At 48.3% G+C, this 25,938-nt stretch overlaps 1 protein-coding gene across 1 annotated transcript in view; it reads left to right on the top strand.

The window, feature by feature from the left end:
- Positions 1–312: 312 nt before the first annotated feature.
- The window catches only part of PALMD (palmdelphin), a 53,773-nt gene continuing 28,147 nt past the window's right edge, over positions 313–25,938 (top strand). Inside the window, exons 1-3 of the mRNA XM_069969092.1 lie at positions 313–497; positions 22,586–22,666; positions 23,280–23,410. Coding sequence (XP_069825193.1) covers positions 453–497; positions 22,586–22,666; positions 23,280–23,410 — 257 coding nt within the window. The 5' untranslated portion in view covers positions 313–452. The remainder of the gene's footprint in view (positions 498–22,585; positions 22,667–23,279; positions 23,411–25,938) is intronic.

The following is a 25,938-nucleotide window of genomic DNA, read 5'->3' on the forward strand; positions in this document are numbered from 1 at the left end:
TACACCATTCTATTACACTGGTATCAGCTGTATACACCATTCTATTACACTGGTATCAGCTGTATACACCATTCTATTACACTGGTATCAGCTGTATACTGAGGCCTGTGTTGGTGGGGGTAGGTGACCCTAAGGTCAGCCAGGACATTGCACACAGTAGGGTCAGCTTGCTGGTTGCTGCACCTGTGAGGCATTGCGGTCTCATGTGGAGCAGTAAATTCTTGGTGACGTCTGATACTATAAGGGATTATTCACACCAGCAGGAGTGTCCTCTGTGACCTGTGGGATGTGACATGTGTGCTGCCTGTCAGTGTGAGCGCAGCTCCTGAGCTCCCTCCTCCTCCTCCCACAGATCAGGGCTCGGCCACTTCCCAGTAGGAAACTCCGGAGTCTTCAGCTTCACATCAGGCGGCTTCTCCAGATCCTGAATGTCTCCTGAGTAACGTCCCAGCATGGAAGAGGCCGATCTGCTGAGGGAACGGCTCCTGGCCATAACCGTAAGTACCGGGCACTGCCTGCCTGTCTATTGGTGGCACCACACTAGTGTAAGGAGGTATGATGGTGATATGACACTACTATGGGGGGTATGATGGTGATATGACACTACTATGGGGGGTATGATGGTGATATGACACTAGTATGGGGGGTATGATGGTGATATGACACTAGTATGGGGGGTATGATGGTGATATGACACTAGTATGGGGGGTATGATGGTGATATGACACTACTATGGGGGGTATGATGGTGATATGACACTAGTATGAGGAGGTATGATGGTGATATGACACTACTATGGGGGGTATGATGGTGATATGACACTAGTATGGGGGAGTATGATGGTGATATGACACTAGTATGGGGGGTATGATGGTGATATGACACTACTATGAGGAGGTATGATGGTGATATGACACTACTATGGGGGGTATGATGGTGATATGACACTACTATGGGGGGTATGATGGTGATATGACACTACTATGGGGGGTATGATGGTGATATGACACTAGTATGGGAGGTATGATGGTGATATGACACTACTATGGGGGGTATGATGGTGATATGACACTACTATGGGGGGTATGATGGTGATATGACACTACTATGGGGGGTATGATGGTGATATGACACTACTATGGGGGGTATGATGGTGATATGACACTACTATGGGGGGTATGATGGTGATATGACACTACTATGGGGGGTATAATGGTGATATGACACTACTATGGGGGGTATAATGGTGATATGACACTACTATGGGGGGTATGATGGTGATATGACACTACTATGGGGGGTATGATGGTGATATGACACTAGTATGGGAGGTATGATGGTGATATGACACTAGTATGGGGGGTATGATGGTGATATGACACTAGTATGAGGAGGTATGATGGTGATATGACACTACTATGGGGAGGTGTGATGGTGATATGACACTAGTATGAGGAGGTATGATGGTGATATGACACTAGTATGGGGGGTATGATGGTGATATAACACTACTATGGGGGGTATGATGGTGATATGACACTACTATGGGGGGTATGATGGTGATATGACACTACTATGAGGGGTATAATGGTGATATGACACTAGTATGAGGAGGTATGATGGTGATATGACACTAGTATGAGGATGTATGATGGTGATATGACACTAGTATGAGGATGTATGATGGTGATATGACACTAGTATGGGGGGTATGATGGTGATATGACACTAGTATGGGGGGTATGATGGTGATATGACACTACTATGGGGGGTATGATGGTGATATGACACTACTATGAGGAGGTATGATGGTGATATGACACTACTATGGGGGGTATGATGGTGATATGACACTACTATGAGGAGGTATGATGGTGATATGACACTACTATGGGGGGTATGATGGGGATATGACACTAGTATGGGGGGTATGATGGTGATATGACACTACTATGGGGGGTATGATGGTGATATGACACTAGTATGGGGGGTATGATGTGATATGACACTAGTATGGGGCGGTATGATGGTGATATGACACTACTATGGGAGGTATGATGGTGATATGACACTAGTATGGGGGGTATGATGTGATATGACACTAGTATGGGGCGGTATGATGGTGATATGACACTAGTATGGGGGGTATGATGGTGGTATGACACTACTATGAGGAGGTATGATGGTGATATGACACTACTATGGGGGGTATGATGGTGATATGACACTAGTATGGGGAGGTATGATGGTGATATGACACTAGTATGGGGGGTATGATGGTGATATGACACTACTATGAGGAGGTATGATGGTGATATGACACTAGTATGGGGAGGTATGATGGTGATATGACACTACTATGGGGGGTATGATGGTGATATGACACTACTATGGGGGGTATGATGGTGATATGACACTAGTATGGGGGGGTATGATGGTGATATGACACTAGTATGGGGAGGTATGATGGTGATATGACACTAGTATGGGGGGTATGATGGTGATATGACACTAGTATGGGGGGTATGATGGTGATATGACACTAGTATGGGGGGTATGATGGTGATATGACACTAGTATGAGGATGTATGATGGTGATATGACACTACTATGGGGGGTATGATGGTGATATGACACTAGTATGAGGATGTATGATGGTGATATGACACTACTATGGGGGGTATGATGGTGATATGACACTAGTATGGGGGGTATGATGGTGATATGACACTACTATGGGGGGTATGATGGTAATATGACACTACTATGGGGAGGTATGATGGTGATATGACACTAGTATGGGGGGTATGATGGTGATATGACACTAGTATGGGGGGTATGATGGTGATATGACACTAGTATGGGGAGGTATGATGGTGATATGACACTAGTATGGGGGGTATGATGGTGATATGACACTAGTATGGGGGGTATGATGGTGATATGACACTAGTATGAGGAGGTATGATGGTGATATGACACTAGTATGAGGAGGTGTGATGGTGATATGACACTAGTATAGGGGGGGTATGATGGTGATATGACACTAGTATGGGGGTTATGATGGTGATATGACACTACTATGAGGAGGTATGATGGTGATATGACACTAGTATGAGGAGGTATGATGGTGATATGACACTACTATGGGGGGTATGATGGTGATATGACACTAGTATGGGGGGTATGATGGTGATATGACACTAGTATGGGGGGTATGATGGTATGATGGTGATATGACACTAGTATGAGGAGGTATGATGGTGATATGACACTACTATGGGGGGTATGATGGTGATATGACACTACTATGGGGGGTATGATGGTGATTAGTGATGAGTGAGTATGCTGGTCCGAGCTTGGTACTGGATGGAGTATTAGGGCACTCGATGGTTCTCGTTACTCGGACAAGGATCTCGTGATACTCGAGGAAATCTCATCATCCGTTTCCTGTAAGTTTGGGCGCTATTTCTCAGCCAATAAACATGGAGGAGACTCTTTGGTACATCCTGCGATGACGTGGGACCCATACATGTCGATAGCAGTGATTGGTTGGCCAGATCACATGACCCTGCCATATAAAACTGGGCAGGGGCAGTGCTGGCTTCAGACGCATGCTGTGAGAGATCAGGGAGAGAGCTGCTGCTGGTCAGGGAGAGTGTCAGTGTAGGATATAGCCTTCCAGTAGGCCGGGTATATACTAGCAATACAAACACACAGACCTTTTATTATTACTATTACTACAGACTGCTGGCTGGGAGTTGCAGTGCTGCTACCGCGATTTCACCAGCACACTGTGGTGACCGGCTGCTGGCAGAAAGGGGACATTAGGTGTTGTATACACCCCCCTAAGAAGGGCTCAGTGTACTCCTTTATGATTTGGGGGCTGATGGTCCTGGTGTACTGCACTGTATAGCTGGGATTTGTAGTGCATCCTGCATAGAACTTCACTGCTCATTGTAAAGGGGTAACAGCGTGTGTGTATTGTTCCAGCCAATACCAGATTGTACCGTACAGCCCTCCCCCCCCCAAACTAGTGGGTACTACACTGTATTGCTGGGATTTGTAGTACACTACCCCTCAAGTGATGATCCCTTTGCATGAGACAATTGACAGATCCTCAAGGATCAAAGACAATTTCAAAATCAAAACAGCGGTGGGGGGGGGAGAGGTGGTGAGTCACATTATGCAGGGAATGCAGTCAAATTGAAAATCGAAAGGGTGGTGGTCGGGGTGGAAGTCAGTAGTTACATTATGCAGGGAATGTTACCCCAACTGCTGCAGTCAAATTGAAAATCGAAAGGGTGCTGGGGGTTGTTGGCTACTTGTTGGCTACTGCTGGGCCTTAACTGGCATCCATGTAGCCTACTGGTGTGCCTGCCCTTGCCTCCTTGTTCTCTGTGACCTCACTGCCATGCTCTGACGTGACACTACATCTGCGGAGGAGCGGCACTGGTTGCCAGGGGCCCGCCGATCGCACCCCCGCCAACCAGCCAGCTGTTTTTTTTTTACTCTTACTCTACTGTGTCAGGCCTAATTTTTGGGAGGTTCCCCGCCTGCCTCATCTAAAGGCCGGTGATGGCCACTTTATGTTTTTTTATTTTCTAACCTTCAATTTAAATTTTAAAATCAAATCGACTTCAATTTAAGAACAATTTTCACTGTTTAAAGGAACGGACAGTGATAATGGTGGATCCTAATGTAGCCTCCTGGTGTTATCCATTTCATACCATATGACCTGTGGATGTCAACTTGGGGGGGTTCTCTGCCGTCCTTTCATTTTTTAGCTCGGGGCCTTTTAAGAAGACTGTATTGTTGTTCTTCGTCCTTCCTACCTCCAAAGAGAAGCCGCACAACTGCATGAGGGGGTGAGGCTAAATCTAGGCATAATCCGGCTATTTTAGCTTTAGGCGCAGCAGCACCGCCGTGGCTAAGCGGCAACAGGCGGTGCTCAGACTGCTGAACAGCACCCTCTACCTTCCTTGGACGTTGTAGCCGTTTTGGAGGCAGATTGACCAGGTCTTTTTAATACACAGGCTGCCGCACCTGCCGTCTCTTAGAGACTCTTTAAAGGACTGAAAGTGTATTTGTTCATATTCCGTGGCCTCTTAAGACGACTGTATTGTTCTCTGTGACCTCACTGCCATGCTCTGACGTCACACTACGTCTGCGGAGGAGCGGGACTGGTTGCCGGGGGCCCACCGATCGCGCCCCCGCCAACCAGCCAGCTGTTTTATTTTAGTTTTTTTGGTCTAGCTGTGGTTGGGGCCTCACCACCCCCGGAGGAGAGTCATGAGGTGTACCCTTGATGGTGACTGACAGCTGGCCTAGCCAGTTAGCTGTCAGCACCCGGGTTCGTGTGTAATTAGCAGTGAGCTTGGTTGCGTGTGACAAGGGGCGGGACAAAGAGTAGGCAGGGGTAGGCGATGGCCTAGGGCGCTAAACAGCAGGGGGCGCCACCAGGCCGAACCCGGAAGCAGCACACAGGAGGTGATTAGTGATTACATCAGCCCCTGACCGGAGATACACAGGTCTGGGAGTCGTCAGCTGCTGCTCCACAGGGCCGGGGGGAGGGGCGGCTCCCTGCAGACACTGCCAGCATGGGGGCAGCATTACTCACATCCCCCGCTGCAGGACACCAGCATGGGGGCAGCATTACTCATATCCCCCGCTGCAGGACACCAGCATGGGGGCAGCATTACTCACATCCCCCGCTGCAGGACACCAGCATGGGGGCAGCATTACTCACATCCCCCGCTGCAGGACACCAGCATGGGGGCAGCATTACTCACATCCCCCGCTGCAGGACACCAGCATGGGGGCAGCATTACTCACATCCCCCGCTGCAGGACACCAGCATGGGGGCAGCATTACTCACATCCCCCGCTGCACATCCTCCAGGCTCTGGGAGCTGCTCAGCTGTCGGGCCAGGGAGGAGGAGGAGGAGGTGAGGAAGGGCAGCCTGCAGAGACCACACAGGGGGACCAGGAAGTGTCTGCCCCTGCCTCTCCTGTCAGCTGCTCATCACTGCTGCATCATCATCATCATCATCATCATCATCAGCAGCAGCAGCAGCAGACTCCTCCATGACAGTCCCAGGATGGTGAGGAGAGAAAGTGCTGAGAGGTAGCTGTTTTGTGCCTGTGTGTGTGTACATAAGAGTGCGTGTACATAAAAGAGTGTGTGTGTGTGTGTGTCACACTAAAAGGTAGCTGTTTTGTGTCTGTGTGTGTGTGTGTATGTATACATAAGTGTGTGTGTGTGTGTGTGTGTACATAAGAGTGTGTGTGTACATAAGAGTGTGTGTGTGTGTGTACATAAGAGTGTGTGTATACATAAGAGTGTGTGTGTGTGTACATAAGAGTGAGTGTACATAAGAGTGAGTGTGTGTACATAAGAGTGTGCGTGTGTGTGTGTGTCACACTGAGAGGTAGCTGTTTTGTGTCTGTGTGTGTACATAAGTGTGTTTGTGTGTGTGTACATAGGAGTGTGTGTGTGTGTACATAAGAGTGTGTGTGTGTACTGGTGTGCCTGCCCTTGCCTCCATGTTGGCTACTGCTGGGCCTTAACTGGCATCCATGTTGACTACTGCTCACTACTGTGGTGCCTGCCCTGGCCTCCATGTTGGTTACTGTTGCTCCTGCCTGGCCTCCATGTTGGTTACTGTTGCTCCTGCCTGGCCTCCATGTTGGTTACTGTTGCTCCTGCCTGGCCTCCATGTTGTTTACTGTTGCTCTTGCCTGGCCTCCATGTTGGTTACTGTTGCTCCTGCCTGGCCTCCATGTTGGTTACTGTTGCTCCTGCCTGGCCTCCATGTTGGTTACTGTTGCTCCTGCCTGGCCTCCATGTTGGTTACTGTTGCTCCTGCCTGGCCTCCATGTTGGTTACTGTTGCTCCTGCCTGGCCTCCATGTTGGTTACTGTTGCTCCTGCCTGGCCTCCATGTTGTTTACTGTTGCTCTTGCCTGGCCTCCATGTTGGTTACTGTTGCTCCTGCCTGGCCTCCATGTTGGTTACTGTTGCTCCTGCCTGGCCTCCATGTTGGTTACTGTTGCTCCTGCCTGGCCTCCATGCTGGTTACTGCTGATCCCGGCAGTTCTCTGTGAGCTCACTGCCATGCTAGGTCTGGTATAATTTTTGGAAGGCTGACTGGCTACCCCTTCTACCTTGTTCACTCTGTCCTCACCGCCATGCTGTGTCAGGCTGAATTTTTGGGCGGTTCATGATAAGCTACCTCTGTTTTAATGGTTCCCTGTGTTCTCACTGCCATGCTGTGTCAGGCTGAGTTTTTGGGTGGTCCCTATGCCTACCTCTGTTTTAACCAGGCTGTTGCCCAGAATTAGGCATAATGGTGCCATTAGGCAGCCTCAGAGGCATCCATACATGCTGCCCCTGCTGTTTCCTTTCCATTTCTGTTGTGTTTCCATCAATTTCTGAGGATGACAGGTTTTCACACGACCTTCTCTCTACCGAACTTGGGTCCCCTGCAAAAATGCTCGCGTCTCCCATTGACTTCAATGGGGTTCATTACTCGAAACGAGCACCCGAGCATTTTAGTATTCGCTCATCACTAATGGTAATATGACACTAGTATGAGGAGGTAGGTAGGTTCTGTAGGTAGCTCTTTTTATGCCAGTATGGTGGTTCAGTGGTTAGCACTATATATGGCAGCATGGTGGCTCAGTGGTTAGCACTGTATAGAGCAGTATGGTGGCTCAGTGGTTAGCACTGTATAGAGCAGTATGGTGGCTCAGTGGTTAGCACTGTATAGAGCAGTATGGTGGCTCAGTGGTTAGCACTGTATAGAGCAGTATGGTGGCTCAGTGGTTAGCACTGTATAGAGCAGTATGGTGGCTCAGTGGTTAGCACTGTATGTGGCAGCATGGTGGCTCAGTGGTTAGCACTATATATGGCAGTATGGTGGCTCAGTGGTTAGCACTGTATATGGCAGCATGTTGGCTCAGTGGTTAGCACTATATATGGCAGCATGGTGGCTCAGTGGTTAGCACTGTATACAGTAGCATGGTGGCTCAGTGGTTAGCACTGTATATGGCAGCATGGTGGCTCAGTGGTTAGCACTGTATATGGCAGCATGGTGGCTCAGTGGTTAGCACTGTATAGAGCAGTATGGTGGCTCAGTGGTTAGCACTGTATAGAGCAGTATGGTGGCTCAGTGGTTAGCACTGTATGTGGCAGCATGGTGGCTCAGTGGTTAGCACTATATATGGCAGTATGGTGGCTCAGTGGTTAGCACTGTATATGGCAGCATGGTGGCTCAGTGGTTAGCACTGTATAGAGCAGTATGGTGGCTCAGTGGTTAGCACTGTATAGAGCAGTATGGTGGCTCAGTGGTTAGCACTGTATAGAGCAGTATGGTGGCTCAGTGGTTAGCACTGTATAGAGCAGTATGGTGGCTCAGTGGTTAGCACTGTATGTGGCAGCATGGTGGCTCAGTGGTTAGCACTATATATGGCAGTATGGTGGCTCAGTGGTTAGCACTGTATATGGCAGCATGTTGGCTCAGTGGTTAGCACTATATATGGCAGCATGGTGGCTCAGTGGTTAGCACTGTATACAGTAGCATGGTGGCTCAGTGGTTAGCACTGTATTTGGCAGCATGGTGGCTCAGTGGTTAGCACTGTATATAGCAGCATTGTGGCTCAGTGGTTAGCACTGTATATGGCAGCATGGTGGCTCAGTGGTTAGCACTATATATGGCAGCATGGTGGCTCAGTGGTTAGCACTGTATATGGCAGCATGGTGGCTCAGTGGTTAGCACTGTATATAGCAGCATTGTGGCTCAGTGGTTAGCACTGTATATAGCAGCATTGTGGCTCAGTGGTTAGCACTGTATAGGACAGTATGTTGGCTCAGTGGTTAGCACTGTATATGGCAGCATGGTGGCTCAGTGGTTAGCACTGTATATGGCAGCATGGTGGCTCAGTGGTTAGCACTATATATGGCAGCATGGTGGCTCAGTGGTTAGCACTGTATACAGTAGCATGGTGGCTCAGTGGTTAGCACTGTATATGGCAGCATGGTGGCTCAGTGGTTAGCACTGTATATGGCAGCATGGTGGCTCAGTGGTTAGCACTGTATATGGCAGCATGGTGGCTCAGTGGTTAGCACTGTATAGGACAGTATGTTGGCTCAGTGGTTAGCACTGTATATGGCAGCATGGTGGCTCAGTGGTTAGCACTGTATATGGCAGCATGGTGGCTCAGTGGTTAGCACTGTATAGGACAGTATGTTGGCTCAGTGGTTAGCACTGTATATGGCAGCATGGTGGCTCAGTGGTTAGCACTGTATATGGCAGCATGGTGGCTCAGTGGTTAGCACTATATATGGCGGCATGGTGGCTCAGTGGTTAGCACTGTATACAGTAGCATGGTGGCTCAGTGGTTAGCACTGTATATGGCAGCATGGTGGCTCAGTGGTTAGCACTGTATATGGCAGCATGGTGGCTCAGTGGTTAGCTCTGTATATGGCAGCATGGTGGCTCAGTGGTTAGCACTGTATACAGTAGCATGGTGGCTCAGTGGTTAGCACTATATATGGCAGTATGGTGGCTCAGTGGTTAGCACTGTATACAGTAGCATGGTGGCTCAGTGGTTAGCACTGTATACAGTAGCATGGTGGCTCAGTGGTTAGCACTGTATACAGTAGCATGGTGGCTCAGTGGTTAGCACTGTATATGGCAGCATGGTGGCTCAGTGGTTAGCACTGTATATGGCAGCATGGTGGCTCAGTGGTTAGCACTGTATATGGCAGCATGGTGGCTCAGTGGTTAGCACTATATATGGCAGCATGGTGGCTCAGTGGTTAGCACTGTATATGGCAGCATGGTGGCTCAGTGGTTAGCACTATATATGGCAGCATGGTGGCTCAGTGGTTAGCACTATATATGGCAGCATGGTGGCTCAGTGGTTAGCACTATATATGGCAGCATGGTGGCTCAGTGGTTAGCACTGTATATGGCAGCATGGTGGCTCAGTGGTTAGCATTGTATACAGTAGCATGGTGGCTCAGTGGTTAGCACTGTATACGGTAGCATGGTGGCTCAGTGGTTAGCACTGTATATGGCAGCATGGTGGCTCAGTGGTTAGCTGGTTGGCCCTTGGTTCCAATCCTTCTGTATGTTCTCCTCCTGTCAGTCATTACTATGATCGCTCGTAACGTGTTTTCAGCTGCAAGTTTGTCTTTTGTTACAAGATTTGAAGATCAGGTGATGGAGCCCGAGGCTGTGATTGCTCCTCTTACTCTTATCAATAGGGCAGAGACTGTGGGACGTGTTCACACCTGCAGCTACAACCAACGTATAAAGAGCTAATGAAAAATCACTGACATCATTGTATCTAGAATATCAGAGCAATGTGTGACCAGTGTAACATACGGGTGCCTGTACTGGAGGTGCTGGGGCCTGTACTGGAGGAGCGGGTGCCTGTACTGGAGGAGCGGGTGCCTGTACTGGAGGAGCGGGTGCCTGTACTGGAGGTGCTGGGGCCTGTACTGGAGGAGCGGGTGCCTGTACTGGAGGAGCGGGTGCCTGTACTGGAGGAGCGGGTGCCTGTACTGGAGGAGCGGGTGCCTGTACTGGAGGAGCGGGTGCCTGTACTGGAGGAGCGGGTGCCTGTACTGGAGGTGCAGGTGTGTGTACAGGAGGTGCAGGTGTGTGTACAGGAGGTGCAGGTGTGTACAGGAGGTGCAGGTGTGTGTACAGGAGGTGCAGGTGTGTGTACTGGAGGTGCAGACACACATCATGTACAGACATCAACCACCGAAGGGAGAATCTTTCCATAAACTAGAACCTTCCCACCCTAAGGTGTGCACTAGAGATGAGCGACCCTGGAGCAGCTGGAGTCCATCTCATCCTGATCATTCGGCATCTGATTAGCGGCGGCTGCTGACCTTGGATAAAGCCCTAAGGCTATGTGGATATAGTCATTGGATATCGTTATTGGCTGTAGTTATTGGATATCGTTATTGGATATAGTCATTGGATATCGTTATTGGCTGTAGTTATTGGATATAGTTATTGGCTGTAGTTATTGGATATAGTTATTGGCTGTAGTTATTGGATATAGTCATTGGATATAGTCATTGGATATAGTCATTGGCTGTAGTCATTGGCTGTAGTTATTGGATATAGTCATTGGATATAGTTATTGGATATAGTTATTGGATATAGTCATTAGCTGTAATTATTGGATATAGTCATTGGCTGTAGTTATTGGATATAGTCATTGGATATAGTCATTGGATATAGTTATTGGCTGTAATTATTGGATATAGTTATTGGCTGTAGTTATTGGATATAGTCATTGGATATAGTTATTGGATATAGTTATTGGATATCGTCATTGGCTGTAGTTATTGGCTGTAGTTATTGGATATAGTTATTGGATATAGTCATTGGATATAGTTATTGGATGTAGTCATTGGCTGTAGTTATTGGCTGTAGTCATTGGCTGTAGTCATTGGCTGTAGTCATTGGCTGTAGTCATTGGCTGTAGTTATTGGATATAGTCATTGGATATAGTCATTGGATATAGTTATTGGCTGTAGTCATTGGCTGTAGTCATTGGATATAGTTATTGGATATCGTCATTGGCTGTAGTCATTGGCTGTAGTTATTGGCTGTAGTTATTGGCTGTAGTTATTGGCTGTAGTCATTGGCTGTAGTCATTGGCTGTAGTTATTGGCTGTAGTTATTGGCTGTAGTCATTGGCTGTAGTCATTGGCTGTAGTTATTGGCTGTAGTTATTGGATATAGTCATTGGATATAGTTATTGGCTGTAGTCATTGGCTGTAGTTATTGGATATAGTCATTGGATATAGTTATTGGATATCGTCATTGGCTGTAGTTATTGGCTGTAGTTATTGGCTGTAGTTATTGGATATAGTTATTGAATATAGTCATTGGCTGTAGTTATTGGATATAGTTATTGGCTGTAGTCATTGGATATAGTTATTGGATATAGTTATTGGATATAGTTATTGGATATAGTTATTGGATGTAGTTATTGGATGTAGTTATTGGATATAGTTATTGGATATAGTTATTGGATGTAGTTATTGGATGTAGTTATTGGATATAGTTATTGGCTGTAGTCATTGGGTGTAGTTATTGGATGTAGTTATTGGATATAGTCATTGGCTGTAGTTATTGGCTGTAGTTATTGGATATAGTTATTGGATGTAGTTATTGGCTGTAGTTATTGGATATAGTTATTGGCTGTAGTCATTGGGTGTAGTTATTGGATGTAGTTATTGGATATAGTTATTGGCTGTAGTTATTGGCTGTGGTTATTGGCTGTAGTTATTGGCTGTAGTTATTGGATATAGTTATTGGCTGTAGTTATTGGCTGTAGTTATTGGATATAGTTATTGGATATAGTTATTGGCTGTAGTTATTGGATATAGTTATTGGCTGTAGTTATTGGCTGTAGTTATTGGATATAGTTATTGGATATAGTTATTGGCTGTAGTTATTGGCTGTAGTTATTGGATATAGTTATTGGCTGTAGTTATTGGCTGTAATTATTGGCTGTAGTTATTGGATATAGTTATTGGATGTAGTTATTGGCTGTAATTATTGGATATAGTCATTGGCTGTAGTTATTGGCTGTAGTTATTGGCTGTAGTTATTGGATATAGTTATTGGATATAGTCATTAGCTGTAATTATTGGCTGTAGTTATTGGATATAGTTATTGGATATAGTCATTAGCTGTAATTATTGGATATAGTCATTGGCTGTAGTTATTGGATATAGTCATTGGATATAGTCATTGGATATAGTTATTGGCTGTAATTATTGGATATAGTTATTGGCTGTAGTTATTGGATATAGTCATTGGATATAGTTATTGGATATAGTTATTGGATATCGTCATTGGCTGTAGTTATTGGCTGTAGTTATTGGATATAGTTATTGGATATAGTCATTGGATATAGTTATTGGATGTAGTCATTGGCTGTAGTTATTGGCTGTAGTCATTGGCTGTAGTCATTGGCTGTAGTCATTGGCTGTAGTTATTGGATATAGTCATTGGATATAGTCATTGGATATAGTTATTGGCTGTAGTCATTGGCTGTAGTCATTGGATATAGTTATTGGATATCGTCATTGGCTGTAGTCATTGGCTGTAGTTATTGGCTGTAGTTATTGGCTGTAGTTATTGGCTGTAGTCATTGGCTGTAGTCATTGGCTGTAGTTATTGGCTGTAGTTATTGGCTGTAGTCATTGGCTGTAGTCATTGGCTGTAGTTATTGGCTGTAGTTATTGGATATAGTCATTGGATATAGTTATTGGCTGTAGTCATTGGCTGTAGTTATTGGATATAGTCATTGGATATAGTTATTGGATATCGTCATTGGCTGTAGTTATTGGCTGTAGTTATTGGCTGTAGTTATTGGATGTAGTTATTGGCTGTAGTTATTGGATATAGTTATTGAATATAGTCATTGGCTGTAGTTATTGGATATAGTTATTGGCTGTAGTCATTGGATATAGTTATTGGATATAGTTATTGGATATAGTTATTGGATATAGTTATTGGATGTAGTTATTGGATGTAGTTATTGGATATAGTTATTGGATATAGTTATTGGATGTAGTTATTGGATGTAGTTATTGGATATAGTTATTGGCTGTAGTCATTGGGTGTAGTTATTGGATGTAGTTATTGGATATAGTCATTGGCTGTAGTTATTGGCTGTAGTTATTGGATATAGTTATTGGATGTAGTTATTGGCTGTAGTTATTGGATATAGTTATTGGCTGTAGTCATTGGGTGTAGTTATTGGATGTAGTTATTGGATATAGTTATTGGCTGTAGTTATTGGCTGTGGTTATTGGCTGTAGTTATTGGCTGTAGTTATTGGATATAGTTATTGGCTGTAGTTATTGGCTGTAGTTATTGGATATAGTTATTGGATATAGTTATTGGCTGTAGTTATTGGATATAGTTATTGGCTGTAGTTATTGGCTGTAGTTATTGGATATAGTTATTGGATATAGTTATTGGCTGTAGTTATTGGCTGTAGTTATTGGATATAGTTATTGGCTGTAGTTATTGGCTGTAATTATTGGCTGTAGTTATTGGATATAGTTATTGGATGTAGTTATTGGCTGTAATTATTGGATATAGTCATTGGCTGTAGTTATTGGCTGTAGTTATTGGATATAGTTATTGGATATAGTCATTAGCTGTAATTATTGGCTGTAGTTATTGGATATAGTTATTGGATGTAGTTATTGGATATAGTTATTGGATATAGTTATTGGATATAGTTATTGGCTGTAATTATTGGATATAGTCATTGGCTGTAGTTATTGGATATAGTCATTGGATGTAGTTATTGGATATAGTTATTGGATATAGTTATTGGATATAGTTATTGGCTGTAGTCATTGGCTGTAGTTATTGGATATAGTTATTGGATATAGTCATTAGCTGTAATTATTGGATATAGTCATTGGCTGTAGTTATTGGATATAGTCATTGGATGTAGTTATTGGATATAGTTATTGGATATAGTTATTGGATATCGTCATTGGCTGTAGTTATTGGCTGTAGTTATTGGCTGTAGTTATTGGATATAGTTATTGGATATAGTTATTGGCTGTAGTCATTGGGTGTAGTTATTGGATGTAGTTATTGGATATAGTCATTGGCTGTAGTTATTGGATGTAGTTATTGGATATAGTTATTGGCTGTAGTTATTGGATATAGTTATTGGATGTAGTTATTGGCTGTAGTTATTGGATATAGTTATTGGCTGTAGTTATTGGATATAGTTATTGGCTGTAGTCATTGGGTGTAGTTATTGGATATAGTTATTGGCTGTAGTTATTGAATATAGTTATTGGCTGTAGTTATTGGATATAGTTATTGGCTGTAGTTATTGGCTGTAGTTATTGGATATAGTTATTGGCTGTAGTTATTGGATATAGTTATTGGATATAGTCATTGGCTGTAGTTATTGGATATAGTTATTGGCTGTAGTTATTGGATATAGTTATTGGCTGTAGTTATTGGCTGTAGTTATTGGATATAGTTATTGGATATAGTTATTGGCTGTAGTTATTGGCTGTAGTTATTGGATATAGTTATTGGCTGTAGTCATTGGCTGTGACTGTGTGGTTACAGAGACTGTGTGGTTACAGTCTCTATATTGGTGCTGTGTGTCATCGGGCTGCATTACTGTGTGGTTACAGTCTCTATATTGGTGCTGTGTGTCATCGGGCTGCATTACTGTGTGGTTACAGTCTCTATATTGGTGCTGTGTGTCATCGGGCTGCATTACTGTGTGGTTACAGTCTCTATATTGGTGCTGTGTGTCATCGGGCTGCATTACTGTGTGGTTACAGTCTCTATATTGGGGCTGTGTCATCGGGCTGCATTACTGTGTGGTTACAGTCTCTATATTGGGGCTGTGTCATCGGGCTGCATTACTGTGTGGTTACAGTCTCTATATTGGTGCTGTGTGTCATCGGGCTGCATTACTGTGTGGTTACAGTCTCTATATTGGGGCTGTGTCATCGGGCTGCATTACTGTGTGGTTACAGTCTCTATATTGGGGCTGTGTCATCGGGCTGCATTACTGTGTGGTTACAGTCTCTATATTGGTGCTGTGTGTCATCGGGCTGCATTACTGTGTGGTTACAGTCTCTATATTGGGGCTGTGTCATCGGGCTGCATTATTGTGTGGTACAGTGATGCATGTGATGTCTCTTCTCTCATGTGATGTCTCTTCTCTGATTTCATGTCTCTTCTCTCATGTGATGTCTCTTCTCGCATGTGATGTCTCTTCTCTGATTTCATGTCCCTTCTCTCATGTGATGTCCCTTCTCGCATGTGATGTCTCTTCTGTCATGTGATGTCTCTTCTCTGATTTCATGTCTCTTCTCTCATGTGATGTCTCTTCTCTCATGTGATGTCTCTTCTCTCATGTGATGTCTCTTCTGTCATGTGATGTCTCTTCTCTCATGTGATGTCTCTTCTGTCATGTGATGTCTCTTCTTTCATGTGATGTCTCTTCTGTCATGTGATGTCTCTTCTCTGATTTCATGTCTCTTCTCTCATGTGATGTCTCTTCTGTCATGTGATGTCTCTTCTCTGATTTCATGTCTCTTCTCTCATGTGATGTCCCTTCTCTCATGTGATGTCCCTTCTCTCATGTGATGTCTCTTCACTCATGTGATGTTCCTTCTCTCATTTGATGTCTCTTCTCTCATGTGATGTCTCTTCTCTGATTTCATGTCTCTTCTCTGATTTCATGTCTCTTCTCTCATGTGATGTCTCTTCTCTCATGTGATGTCTCTTCTCTCATGTGATGTCTCGTCTCTCTTGTGATGTCTCTTCTCTCATTTGATGTCTCTTCTCTCATGTGATGTCTCTTCTCTCATGTGATGTCTCTTCTCTGATTTCATGTCTCTTCTCTCATGTGATGTCTCTTCTCTGATTTCATGTCTCTTCTCTCATGTGATGTCTCTTCTCTCATGTGATGTCCCTTCTCTCATTTGATGTCTCTTCTCTCATGTGATGTCTCTTCTCTGATTTCATGTCTCTTCTCTGATTTCATGTCTCTTCTCTGATTTCATGTCTCTTCTCTCATGTGATGTCTCTTCTTTCATGTGATGTCTCTTCTCTCATGTGATGTCTCTTCTCTCATGTGATGTCTCTTCTCTCATGTGATGTCTCTTCTCTGATTTCATGTCTCTTCTCTCATGTGATGTCTCTTCTCTGATTTCATGTCTCTTCTCTGATTTCATGTCTCTTCTCTCATGTGATGTCTCTTCTCTCATGTGATGTCTCTTCTCTCATGTGATGTCCCTTCTCTCATGTGATGTCTCTTCACTCATGTGATGTCCCTTCTCTCATTTGATGTCTCTTCTCTGATTTCATGTCTCTTCTCTCATGTGATGTCTCTTCTCTCATGTGATCTCTTCTCTGATTTCATGTCTCTTCTCTCATGTGATGTCTCTTCTCTCATGTGATGTCTCTTCTTTCATGTGATGTCTCGTCTCTCATGTGATGTCTCTTCTCTCATGTGATGTCTCTTTCATGTGATGTCTCTTCTCTGATTTCATGTCTCTTCTCTGATTTCATGTCTCTTCTCTCATGTGATGTCTCGTCTCTCATGTGATGTCTCTTCTCTTATTTGATGTCTCGTCTCTCATGTGATGTCTCTTCTCTCATGTGATGTCTCGTCTCTCATTTGATGTCTCTTTTCTCATGTGATGTCTCTTCTCTCATGTGATGTCTCTTCTCTCATGTGATGTCTCTTCTCTGATTTCATGTCTCTTCTCTCATGTGATGTCTCTTCTCTCATGTAATGTCTCGTCTCTCATGTGATGTCTCGTCGCTCATGTGATGTCTCTTCTGTGATGTGGAGTGTGTGTAGAATCGGGGTATGATGCAGCTTATACACACATGATGTATTCAGTAGATGCAGATGTAGCGCGGTGTGAACAGACCCTTATTAGCTTCTCACCTGGTAATCCCTGTATACACAGACCCCTCTCCCTCCCCAGATGAATATATATATATATATATATATATATATATATATATATATATATATATATATATGGTGGAGATCCGGCCCCATGACTCAGCACCAGCTCCGCCGCTCTCTCATGTCTGGGCCTGTCCTAATGGAGGGTGAAGGCCTCATCCCTCCGCCTTCTGCTGTATTAGGAGCTCTCTGCACGGGGTTACTCTAGGCTGCAGTACACACCAGAGAGTGTCTATCTGTGCTACAGTAGGCCACTGTGATATACATATAGACCCCCAAACATCACAGGGATCTAAGGGTAAGACACAGACTGTGCATGGAGGTGGGCCTTCACCTGATTGGTTGGTGCAGACTCTGCTCCTGGGAGGTGGGCCTTCACCTGATTGGTTGGTGCGGACTCTGCGGGGCTTTAGGGCTGGGGTGTGTGTGGAGGAGGAGGGTGTGGGGCCTCAGGGCTGGGGGGGGGGGTGTGGAGGAAGATCTGGAGCTTTAGGGCTGGGGGGGGGGGGGTGGAGGAGGGTCCGGGGCCTCAGGGCTGGGGGGGGGGGTGGAGGAGGGTCCGGGGCTTTAGGGCTGGGGGGGGGGGGGGGGTGGAGGAGGGTCCGGGGCCTCAGGGCTGGGGTGTGTGTGGAGGAGGAGGGTGTGGGGCCTCAGGGCTGGGGGGGGGGGTGTGGAGGAAGGTCTGGAGCTTTAGGGCTGGGGTGGAGGAGGGTGTGGGGCCTCAGGGCTGGGGGGGGGGGGGTGTGGAGGAGGGTCCGGGGCTTTAGGGCTGGGGGGGGGGGGTGGAGGAGGGTCCGGGGCTTTAGGGCTGGGGTGGAGGAGGGTGTGGGGCCTCAGGGCTGGGGGGGTGGGGTGTGTGTGTGTGTGGAGGACGAGGCCCCAGAGGTCAGTGACTCACTATCCTGCTATGTACCACCTCGGTATGAGGTAGGTTAGAAAGCTGAATTCCGGTCAGCTGACTGGTCACAAGGAATCTTTAGACTCAGTTAATATGTTACCCGGCTCCGTGTCAATCACCACTAACACGCAGCACTAGGAAAGCCGATGTATCTGCAAACATGTAACGTATGGGCAGAGACTCAGCATGACCGCACATATATACCTATCCCGCCACTGTATACCACTACCTGCAATGCCGAGGCACCACATGTCGATGGCTCATTGGCCATTTCTGGTAGACACCATCCAGTACAGGGACATGGGATGTGGCCAATGATGGCAAAGGATTGGACTGTGCCCCAGCTGCAGGGTGGTGGGGGGGCTACACATAGGTGACTGGGTACATGGAACAGATGAGGAAGAAAGATGCCGCCCAATAAGATACGAGGGGTAAATGTATATCAGCGCCTGGAGCCTAAGCTGACAATACTCAGGGAAAACGCCCCATCCTCTTTGTATCCTCGCTGGTCTCCGGTGCCGGATCCTCTTTGTATCCTCGCTGGTCTCCGGTGCCGGATCCTCTTTGTATCCTCGCCGGTCTCCGGTGCCGGATCCTCTTTGTATCCTCGCCGGTCTCCGGTGCCGGATCCTCTTTGTTTCCTCCGTGTTTCTGTGTTTCCTCCATGTTATTGTGTTTCCTCCATGTTTCTGTGTTTCCTCCATGTTTCTGTGTTTCTTCCGTGTTTCCTCCGTGTTTCCTCTGTGTTTCCTCCGTGTTTCCTCCGTGTTTCCTCCGTGTTTCCTCCGTGTTTCCTCTGTGTTTCCTCTGTGTTTCCTCTGTGTTTCCTCCGTGTTTCCTCTGTGTTTCCTCCGTGTTTCCTCCGTGTTTCCTCCGTGTTTCCTCCGTGTTTCCTCCGTGTTTCCTCCGTGTTTCCTCCGTGTTTCCTCCGTGTTTCCTCCGTGTTTCCTCCGTGTTTCCTCCGTGTTTCCTCCGTGTTTCCTCCGTGTTTCCTCCGTGTTTCCTCTGTGTTTCCTCTGTGTTTCCTCTGTGTTTCTTCCGTGTTTCTTCCGTGTTTCCTCCGTGTTTCCTCTGTGTTTCCTCCGTGTTTCCTTCATGTTTCCTCCATGTTTCTGTGTTTCTTCCGTGTTTCCTCCATGTTTCCTCCGTGTTTCCTTCATGTTTCCTCCATGTTTCTGTGTTTCCTCCATGTTTCCGTGTTTCCTCCATGTTTCCTCCTTGTTTCTGTGTTTCCTCCATGTTTCCTCTGTGTTTCCTCCATGTTTCCTCCATGTTTCTGTGTTTCCTCCATGTTTCCGTGTTTCCTCCATGTTTCTGTGTTTCTTCCGTGTTTCCTCCATGTTTCCTCTGTGTTTCCTCCATGTTTCCTCCGTGTTTCCTCCGTGTTTCCTCCGTGTTTCCTCCATGTTTCCTCCATGTTTCCTCCATGTTTCTGTGTTTCCTCCATGTTTCCGTGTTTCCTCCATGTTTCTGTGTTTCTTCCGTGTTTCCTCCATGTTTCCTCTGTGTTTCCTCCATGTTTCCGTGTTTCCTCCATGTTTCCTCCGTGTTTCCTCCGTGTTTCCTCCGTGTTTCCTCCATGTTTCCTCCATGTTTCCTCCGTGTTTCCTCCATGTTTCTGTGTTTCCTCCGTGTTTCTATGTGCTGATCGTAGTGACGGTTCATACCTTGTCGCCTCATAAGTTGTTGAGGGTTTTTTGATACATGATCTTTTTTGGGTTCCGATGACAGAGAGAAACAATGTGAACAATTTCCTTTCCAGAGAAGAGATAATGTGATTGCTGATAATCTCCCATAATCCCCTGGGAGTCTGGACAGTGTGAGCTGTCACCTCCCACCCAAACACAGCTACACAAAGTCTGTCACCATGGATTTGTCACCTGGTTGTCTCTAGTGTTTGGCTCTGCTGTTCCTTCTGGTGGATGAGACTCTAGAACGTTGTCCTGTTGGCTTTGGCACCAAGCAAAGCAGCTGCGGCCCCGGCAGGAACCTGAAATACCAGCTCCTATCCCAATGTTTAGTCAGATGGCGGCTATATTTAACCCTTTTCCTGACCTAGTGTCACGGCAACAGCTGAGCCTCACATCTGTCCATGGCAGGGAATGGGTGACGAGCTGACAATTATAGTGCCAACCCCCCGTTCTTAAATCTACTATTGAGCGCCCCCCCCAATCGCCAAACCAACCCCCCAATCTACTACTGAGCGCCCCCCATAACCGCACCCAACGCAACAATCTAGTACTGAGAGCCCCCCAATCACTACACCAAACTCCCCAATCTACTACTGAGCCCCCCAATCACTACACCAAACTCCCCAATCTACTACTGAGCCCCCCAATCACTACACCAATTCCTCACCACACCAACCCCCAATCTAGTATTGAGCGTCCCCCTTCAATCAATACACCTACCCTCATCACACCAAGCCCCCAATCTAGTACTGAGCGCCCCCCATCACCACACCAAACCCCCAATCTAGTACTGAGCGCCCCCCATCACCACACCAAACCCCCCAATCTAGTACTGAGCACCCCCCATCACCACACCAAACCCCCCAATCTAGTACTGAGCGCCCCCCATCACCACACCAAACCCCCCAATCTAGTACTGAGCGCCCCCCATCACCACACCAAACCCCCCAATCTAGTACTGAGCGCCCACCCATCACCACACCAAACCCCCCAATCTAGTACTGAGCGCCCCCCATCACCACACCAAACCCCCCAATCTAGTACTGAGCACCCCCCATCACCACACCAAACCCCCCAATCTAGTACTGAGCGCCCCCCATCACCACACCAAACCCCCCAATCTAGTACTGAGCGCCCCCCATCACCACACCAAACCCCCCAATCTAGTACTGAGCGCCCCCCATCACCACACCAAACCCCCCAATCTAGTACTGAGCGCCCACCCATCACCACACCAAACCCCCCAATCTAGTACTGAGCGCCCCCCCATCACCACACCAAACCGCCCAATCTAGTACTGAGCGCCCCCCCATCACCACACCAAACCCCCCAATCTAGTACTGAGCGCCCACCCATCACCACACCAAACCCCCCAATCTAGTACTGAGCGCCCCCCATCACCACACCAAACCCCCAATCTAGTACTGAGCGCCCCCCATCACCACACCAAACCCCCCAATCTAGTACTGAGCGCCCCCCATCACCACACCAAACCCCCCAATCTAGTACTGAGCGCCCACCCATCACCACACCAAACCCCCCAATCTAGTACTGAGCGCCCCCAATCTAGTACTGAGCGTCCTCCTCCAATCACTACACCAACCCCCGCAATGTAGTACTGAGTGCCCCATCACACCAAACCCCCCAATCAAGTACTGAGCGCCCCCCAATACCACACCGAACCCCCCAATCTAGTACTGAGCGCCCCCCATCACCACACCAAACCCCCCAATCAAGTACTGAGTGGCCCCCTCCAATCACTACACCTACTCCTTCTAGTACCGAGCACCCCCATCACACCAACCCCCCTAATTTAGTACTGAGTGCCTCCCAAATCACCACACCAACCCCCCCCCCCCTCCTCACTGCCCAGGATCTCAGGGGGACATTGGGGTGGATATATGACTGCAGCTCGGCTGCCCCCCCACTGAATCAGCTCGGCTTCCCCCCCCCCCACTGAATCAGCTCAGCTGCCCCCCCCCACTGAATCAGCTCGGCTGCCCCCCCCCCCACTGAATCAGCTCGGCTGCCCCCCCCCCCCCCCCACTGAATCAGCTCGGCTGCCCCCCCCCCCCCCCCACACACACTGAATCAGCTCGGCTGCCCCCCCCCCCACACACACACACTGAATCAGCTCGGCCGCCCCCCCCCCACTGAATCAGCTCGGCTGCCCCCCCCCCCCCACACTGAATCAGCTCGGCTGCCCCCCCCCCCCCACTGAATCAGCTCGGCTGCCCCCCCCCCCACTGAATCAGCTCGGCTGCCCCCCCCCCCACACACACTGAATCAGCTCGGCTGCCCCCCCCCCCCCACACACACACACTGAATCAGCTCGGCTGCCCCCCCACTGAATCAGCTCGGCTGCCCCCCCACTGAATTAGCTCGGCGGCCCCCAGCTCAGACTGCTGGGGTTCCCATCTTACTGTCAGCTCCTCTGGATTAACCCTTTAATGATTTTATTCTTTCTTCCAGGATAAGAGGAAACTGCAAGAAGAAATTGCTCAAAGACGCCTAAAAATCGAGGAGGAGAAGTTAAAGCTCCATCACTTACAGGTACGGCCAGTAACTAGATCAGACGGCCACAGAACATACAGAATCCTGCGGAATGACGTCACAGAGAGGGTCAGGGCCCCAGCCAGGAGTAATGGCCAACATGTGATTGTCACAGCTCTGGGCACGTCCTGCGGGGGCTACGGGGTCACGTCCTGCGGGGGCCACGGGGTCACGTCCTGCGGGGGCCACGGGGTCACGTCCTGCGGGGGCCACGGGGTCACGTCCTGCGGGGGCTACGGGGTCACGTCCTGCGGGGGCTACGGGGTCACGTCCTCTCTCATCTCTCTCTCTCATCTCTCTCTCTCTCATCTCTCTCTCTCTCATCTCTCTCTCTCTCATCTCTCTCTCTCTCATCTCTCTCTCTCTCATCTCTCTCTCTCTCATCTCTCTCTCTCTCATCTCTCTCTCTCTCATCTCTCTCTCTCTCATCTCTCTCTCTCTCATCTCTCTCTCTCTCATCTCTCTCTCTCTCATCTCTCTCTCTCTCATCTCTCTCTCTCTCATCTCTCTCTCTCTCATCTCTCTCTCTCATCTCTCTCTCTCTCTCATCTCTCTCTCTCATCTCTCAAATCTGTAAATCATATAAAAAAACTAATTTTTTTACATTCTGCAGAAAAAATCCTTACGAGAGCGCTGGCTGCTGGACGGACTGAGCGCCATGACGCCGGCCGAGCAAGAGGAGACGGTCACACAAACGCAAGAGGATCATCAACAGATCAAACATCTGGAACATACCATCGGGAGGTGGGTGGTCGGGGTGCAGTACTCTGTAGCATCGGGAGGTGGGTGGTCGGGGTGCAGTACTCTGTAGCATCGGGAGGTGGGTGGTCGGGGTGCAGTACTCTGTAGCATCGGGAGGTGGGTGGTCGGGGTGCAGTACTCTGTAGCATCGGGAGGTGGGTGGTCGGGGTGCAGTACTCTGTAGCATCGGGAGGTGGGTGGTCGGGGTGCAGTACTCTGTAGCATCGGGAGGTGGGTGGTCGGGGTGCAGTACTCTGTAGCATCGGGAGGTGGGTACAGTATAATACAATGAGATTGTTAGCAGACATGGCAGCTTTTAGCAGGACCGGCCACACATCTAATGTAAATGCGGCAGCCTGGGAGGAGAGGGCAGAGGAGTCTGCTGGAGGAGGAGGAGGCAGAGGAGTCTGCTGGAGGAGGAGGCAGAGGAGTCTGCTGGAGGAGGAGGAGGAGGCAGAGGAGTGTGCTGGAGGAGGAGGCAGAGGAGTCTGCTGGAGGAGGAGGAGGAGGCAGAGGAGTGTGCTGGAGGAGGAGGAGGCAGAGGAGTCTGCTGGAGGAGGAGGAGGAGTCTGCTGGAGGAGGAGGAGGCAGAGGAATCTGCTGGAGGAGGAGGAGGCAGAGGAGTGTGCTGGAGGAGGAGGAGGAGGCAGAGGAGTCTGCTGGAGGAGGAGGAGGCAGAGGAGTCTGCTGGAGGAGGAGGAGGAGTCTGCTGGAGGAGGAGGCAGAGGAGTCTGCTGGAGGAGGAGGCAGAGGAGTCTGCTGGAGGAGGAGTCTGCTGGAGGAGGAGTCTGCTGGAGGAGGAGGCAGAGGAGTCTGCTGGAGGAGGAGTCTGCTGGAGGAGGAGTCTGCTGGAGGAGGAGGAGGAGTCTGCTGGAGGAGGAGGAGGCAGAGGAGTCTGCTGGAGGAGGAGGAGGCAGAGGAGTCTGCTGGAGGAGGAGGAGGCAGAGGAGTCTGCTGGAGGAGGAGGAGGCAGAGGAGTCTGCTGGAGGAGGAGGAGGCAGAGGAGTCTGCTGGAGGAGGAGGAGGCAGAGGAGTCTGCTGGAGGAGGAGGAGGCAGAGGAGTCTGCTGGAGGAGGAGGAGGCAGAGGAGTCTGCTGGAGGAGGAGGAGGCAGAGGAGTGTGCTGGAGGAGGAGGAGGCAGAGGAGTCTGTTGGAGGAGGAGGAGGAGGAGTCTGCTGGCGGAGGATGAGGCAGTGGAGTCTGTTGGAGGAGGAGGAGGCAGAGGAGTCTGCTGGAGGAGGCGGAGGAGTCTGCTGGAGGAGGAGGAGGAGTCTGCTGGAGGAGGAGGCAGAGGAGTCTGCTGGAGGAGGAGGAGGAGTCTGCTGGAGGAGGAGGAGGAGTCTGCTGGAGGAGGAGGCAGAGGAGTCTGCTGGAGGAGGCGGAGGAGTCTGCTGGAGGAGGAGGAGGAGTCTGCTGGAGGAGGAGGCAGAGGAGTCTGGAGCTTGGTGACAGGGTTATAGTCCTGTGTGTGATAGGGGTCAGCTCCTTCCTGTATATAGGAGTATACAGCCGTGGGTAGAGCTGTATATAGGAGTGTACAGCCGTGTGGTAGCGCTGCATATAGGAGTATACAGCCGTGTGGTAGCGCTGCATATAGGAGTATACAGCCGTGTGGTAGCGCTGTATATAGGAGTATACAGCCGTGTGGTAGCGCTGCATATAGGAGTATACAGCCGTGTGGTAGCGCTGTATATAGGAGTATACAGCCGTGTGGTAGCGCTGTATATAGGAGTATACAGCCGTGTGGTAGCGCTGCATATCGGAGTATACAGCCGTGGGGTAGAGCTGTATATAGGAGTATACAGCCGTGTGGTAGCGCTGCATATAGGAGTGTACAGCCGTGGTATATAGGAGTATACAGCCGTGTGGTAGCGCTGTATATAGGAGTATACAGCCGTGTGGTAGCGCTGCATATAGGAGTATACAGCCGTGTGGTAGCGCTGTATATAGGAGTATACAGCCGTGTGGTAGCGCTGTATATCGGAGTATACAGCCGTGTGGTAGCGCTGTATATAGGAGTATACAGCGGTGTGGTAGCGCTGTATATAGGAGTATACAGCCGTGTGGTAGCGCTGTATATAGGAGTATACAGCCGTGTGGTAGCGCTGTATATAGGAGTATACAGCCGTGTGGTAGCGCTGTATATAGGAGTATACAGCCGTGGTATATAGGAGTATACAGCCGTGTGGTAGCGCTGTATATAGGAGTATACAGCCGTGGTATATAGGAGTATACAGCCGTGTGGTAGCGCTGTATATAGGAGTATACAGCCGTGGTATATAGGAGTATACAGCAGTGTGGTAGCGCTGTATATAGATGCAATTACTTAGGATGAGGCTAATTCTGTGTAAGTAGATTTGCGGTTAAGGCCCCTGATGCGATTACACGGCGGCTCTTCCTTCTGTATCTCTCACCTCACTGTGCGACCCCTACAGACACCTAGAGAGGGGGGGAGAGGGGGGGGGGGAGAGACGAGGGGGGGGGGGGAGAGAGACGGGGGGGGGGGGAGAGAAACGGGAAGGGGGGGGGGG

The sequence above is a fragment of the Dendropsophus ebraccatus genome, chromosome 4 (genome assembly GCF_027789765.1).
Source record: "Dendropsophus ebraccatus isolate aDenEbr1 chromosome 4, aDenEbr1.pat, whole genome shotgun sequence".
NCBI lineage: Eukaryota > Metazoa > Chordata > Amphibia > Anura > Hylidae > Dendropsophus > Dendropsophus ebraccatus.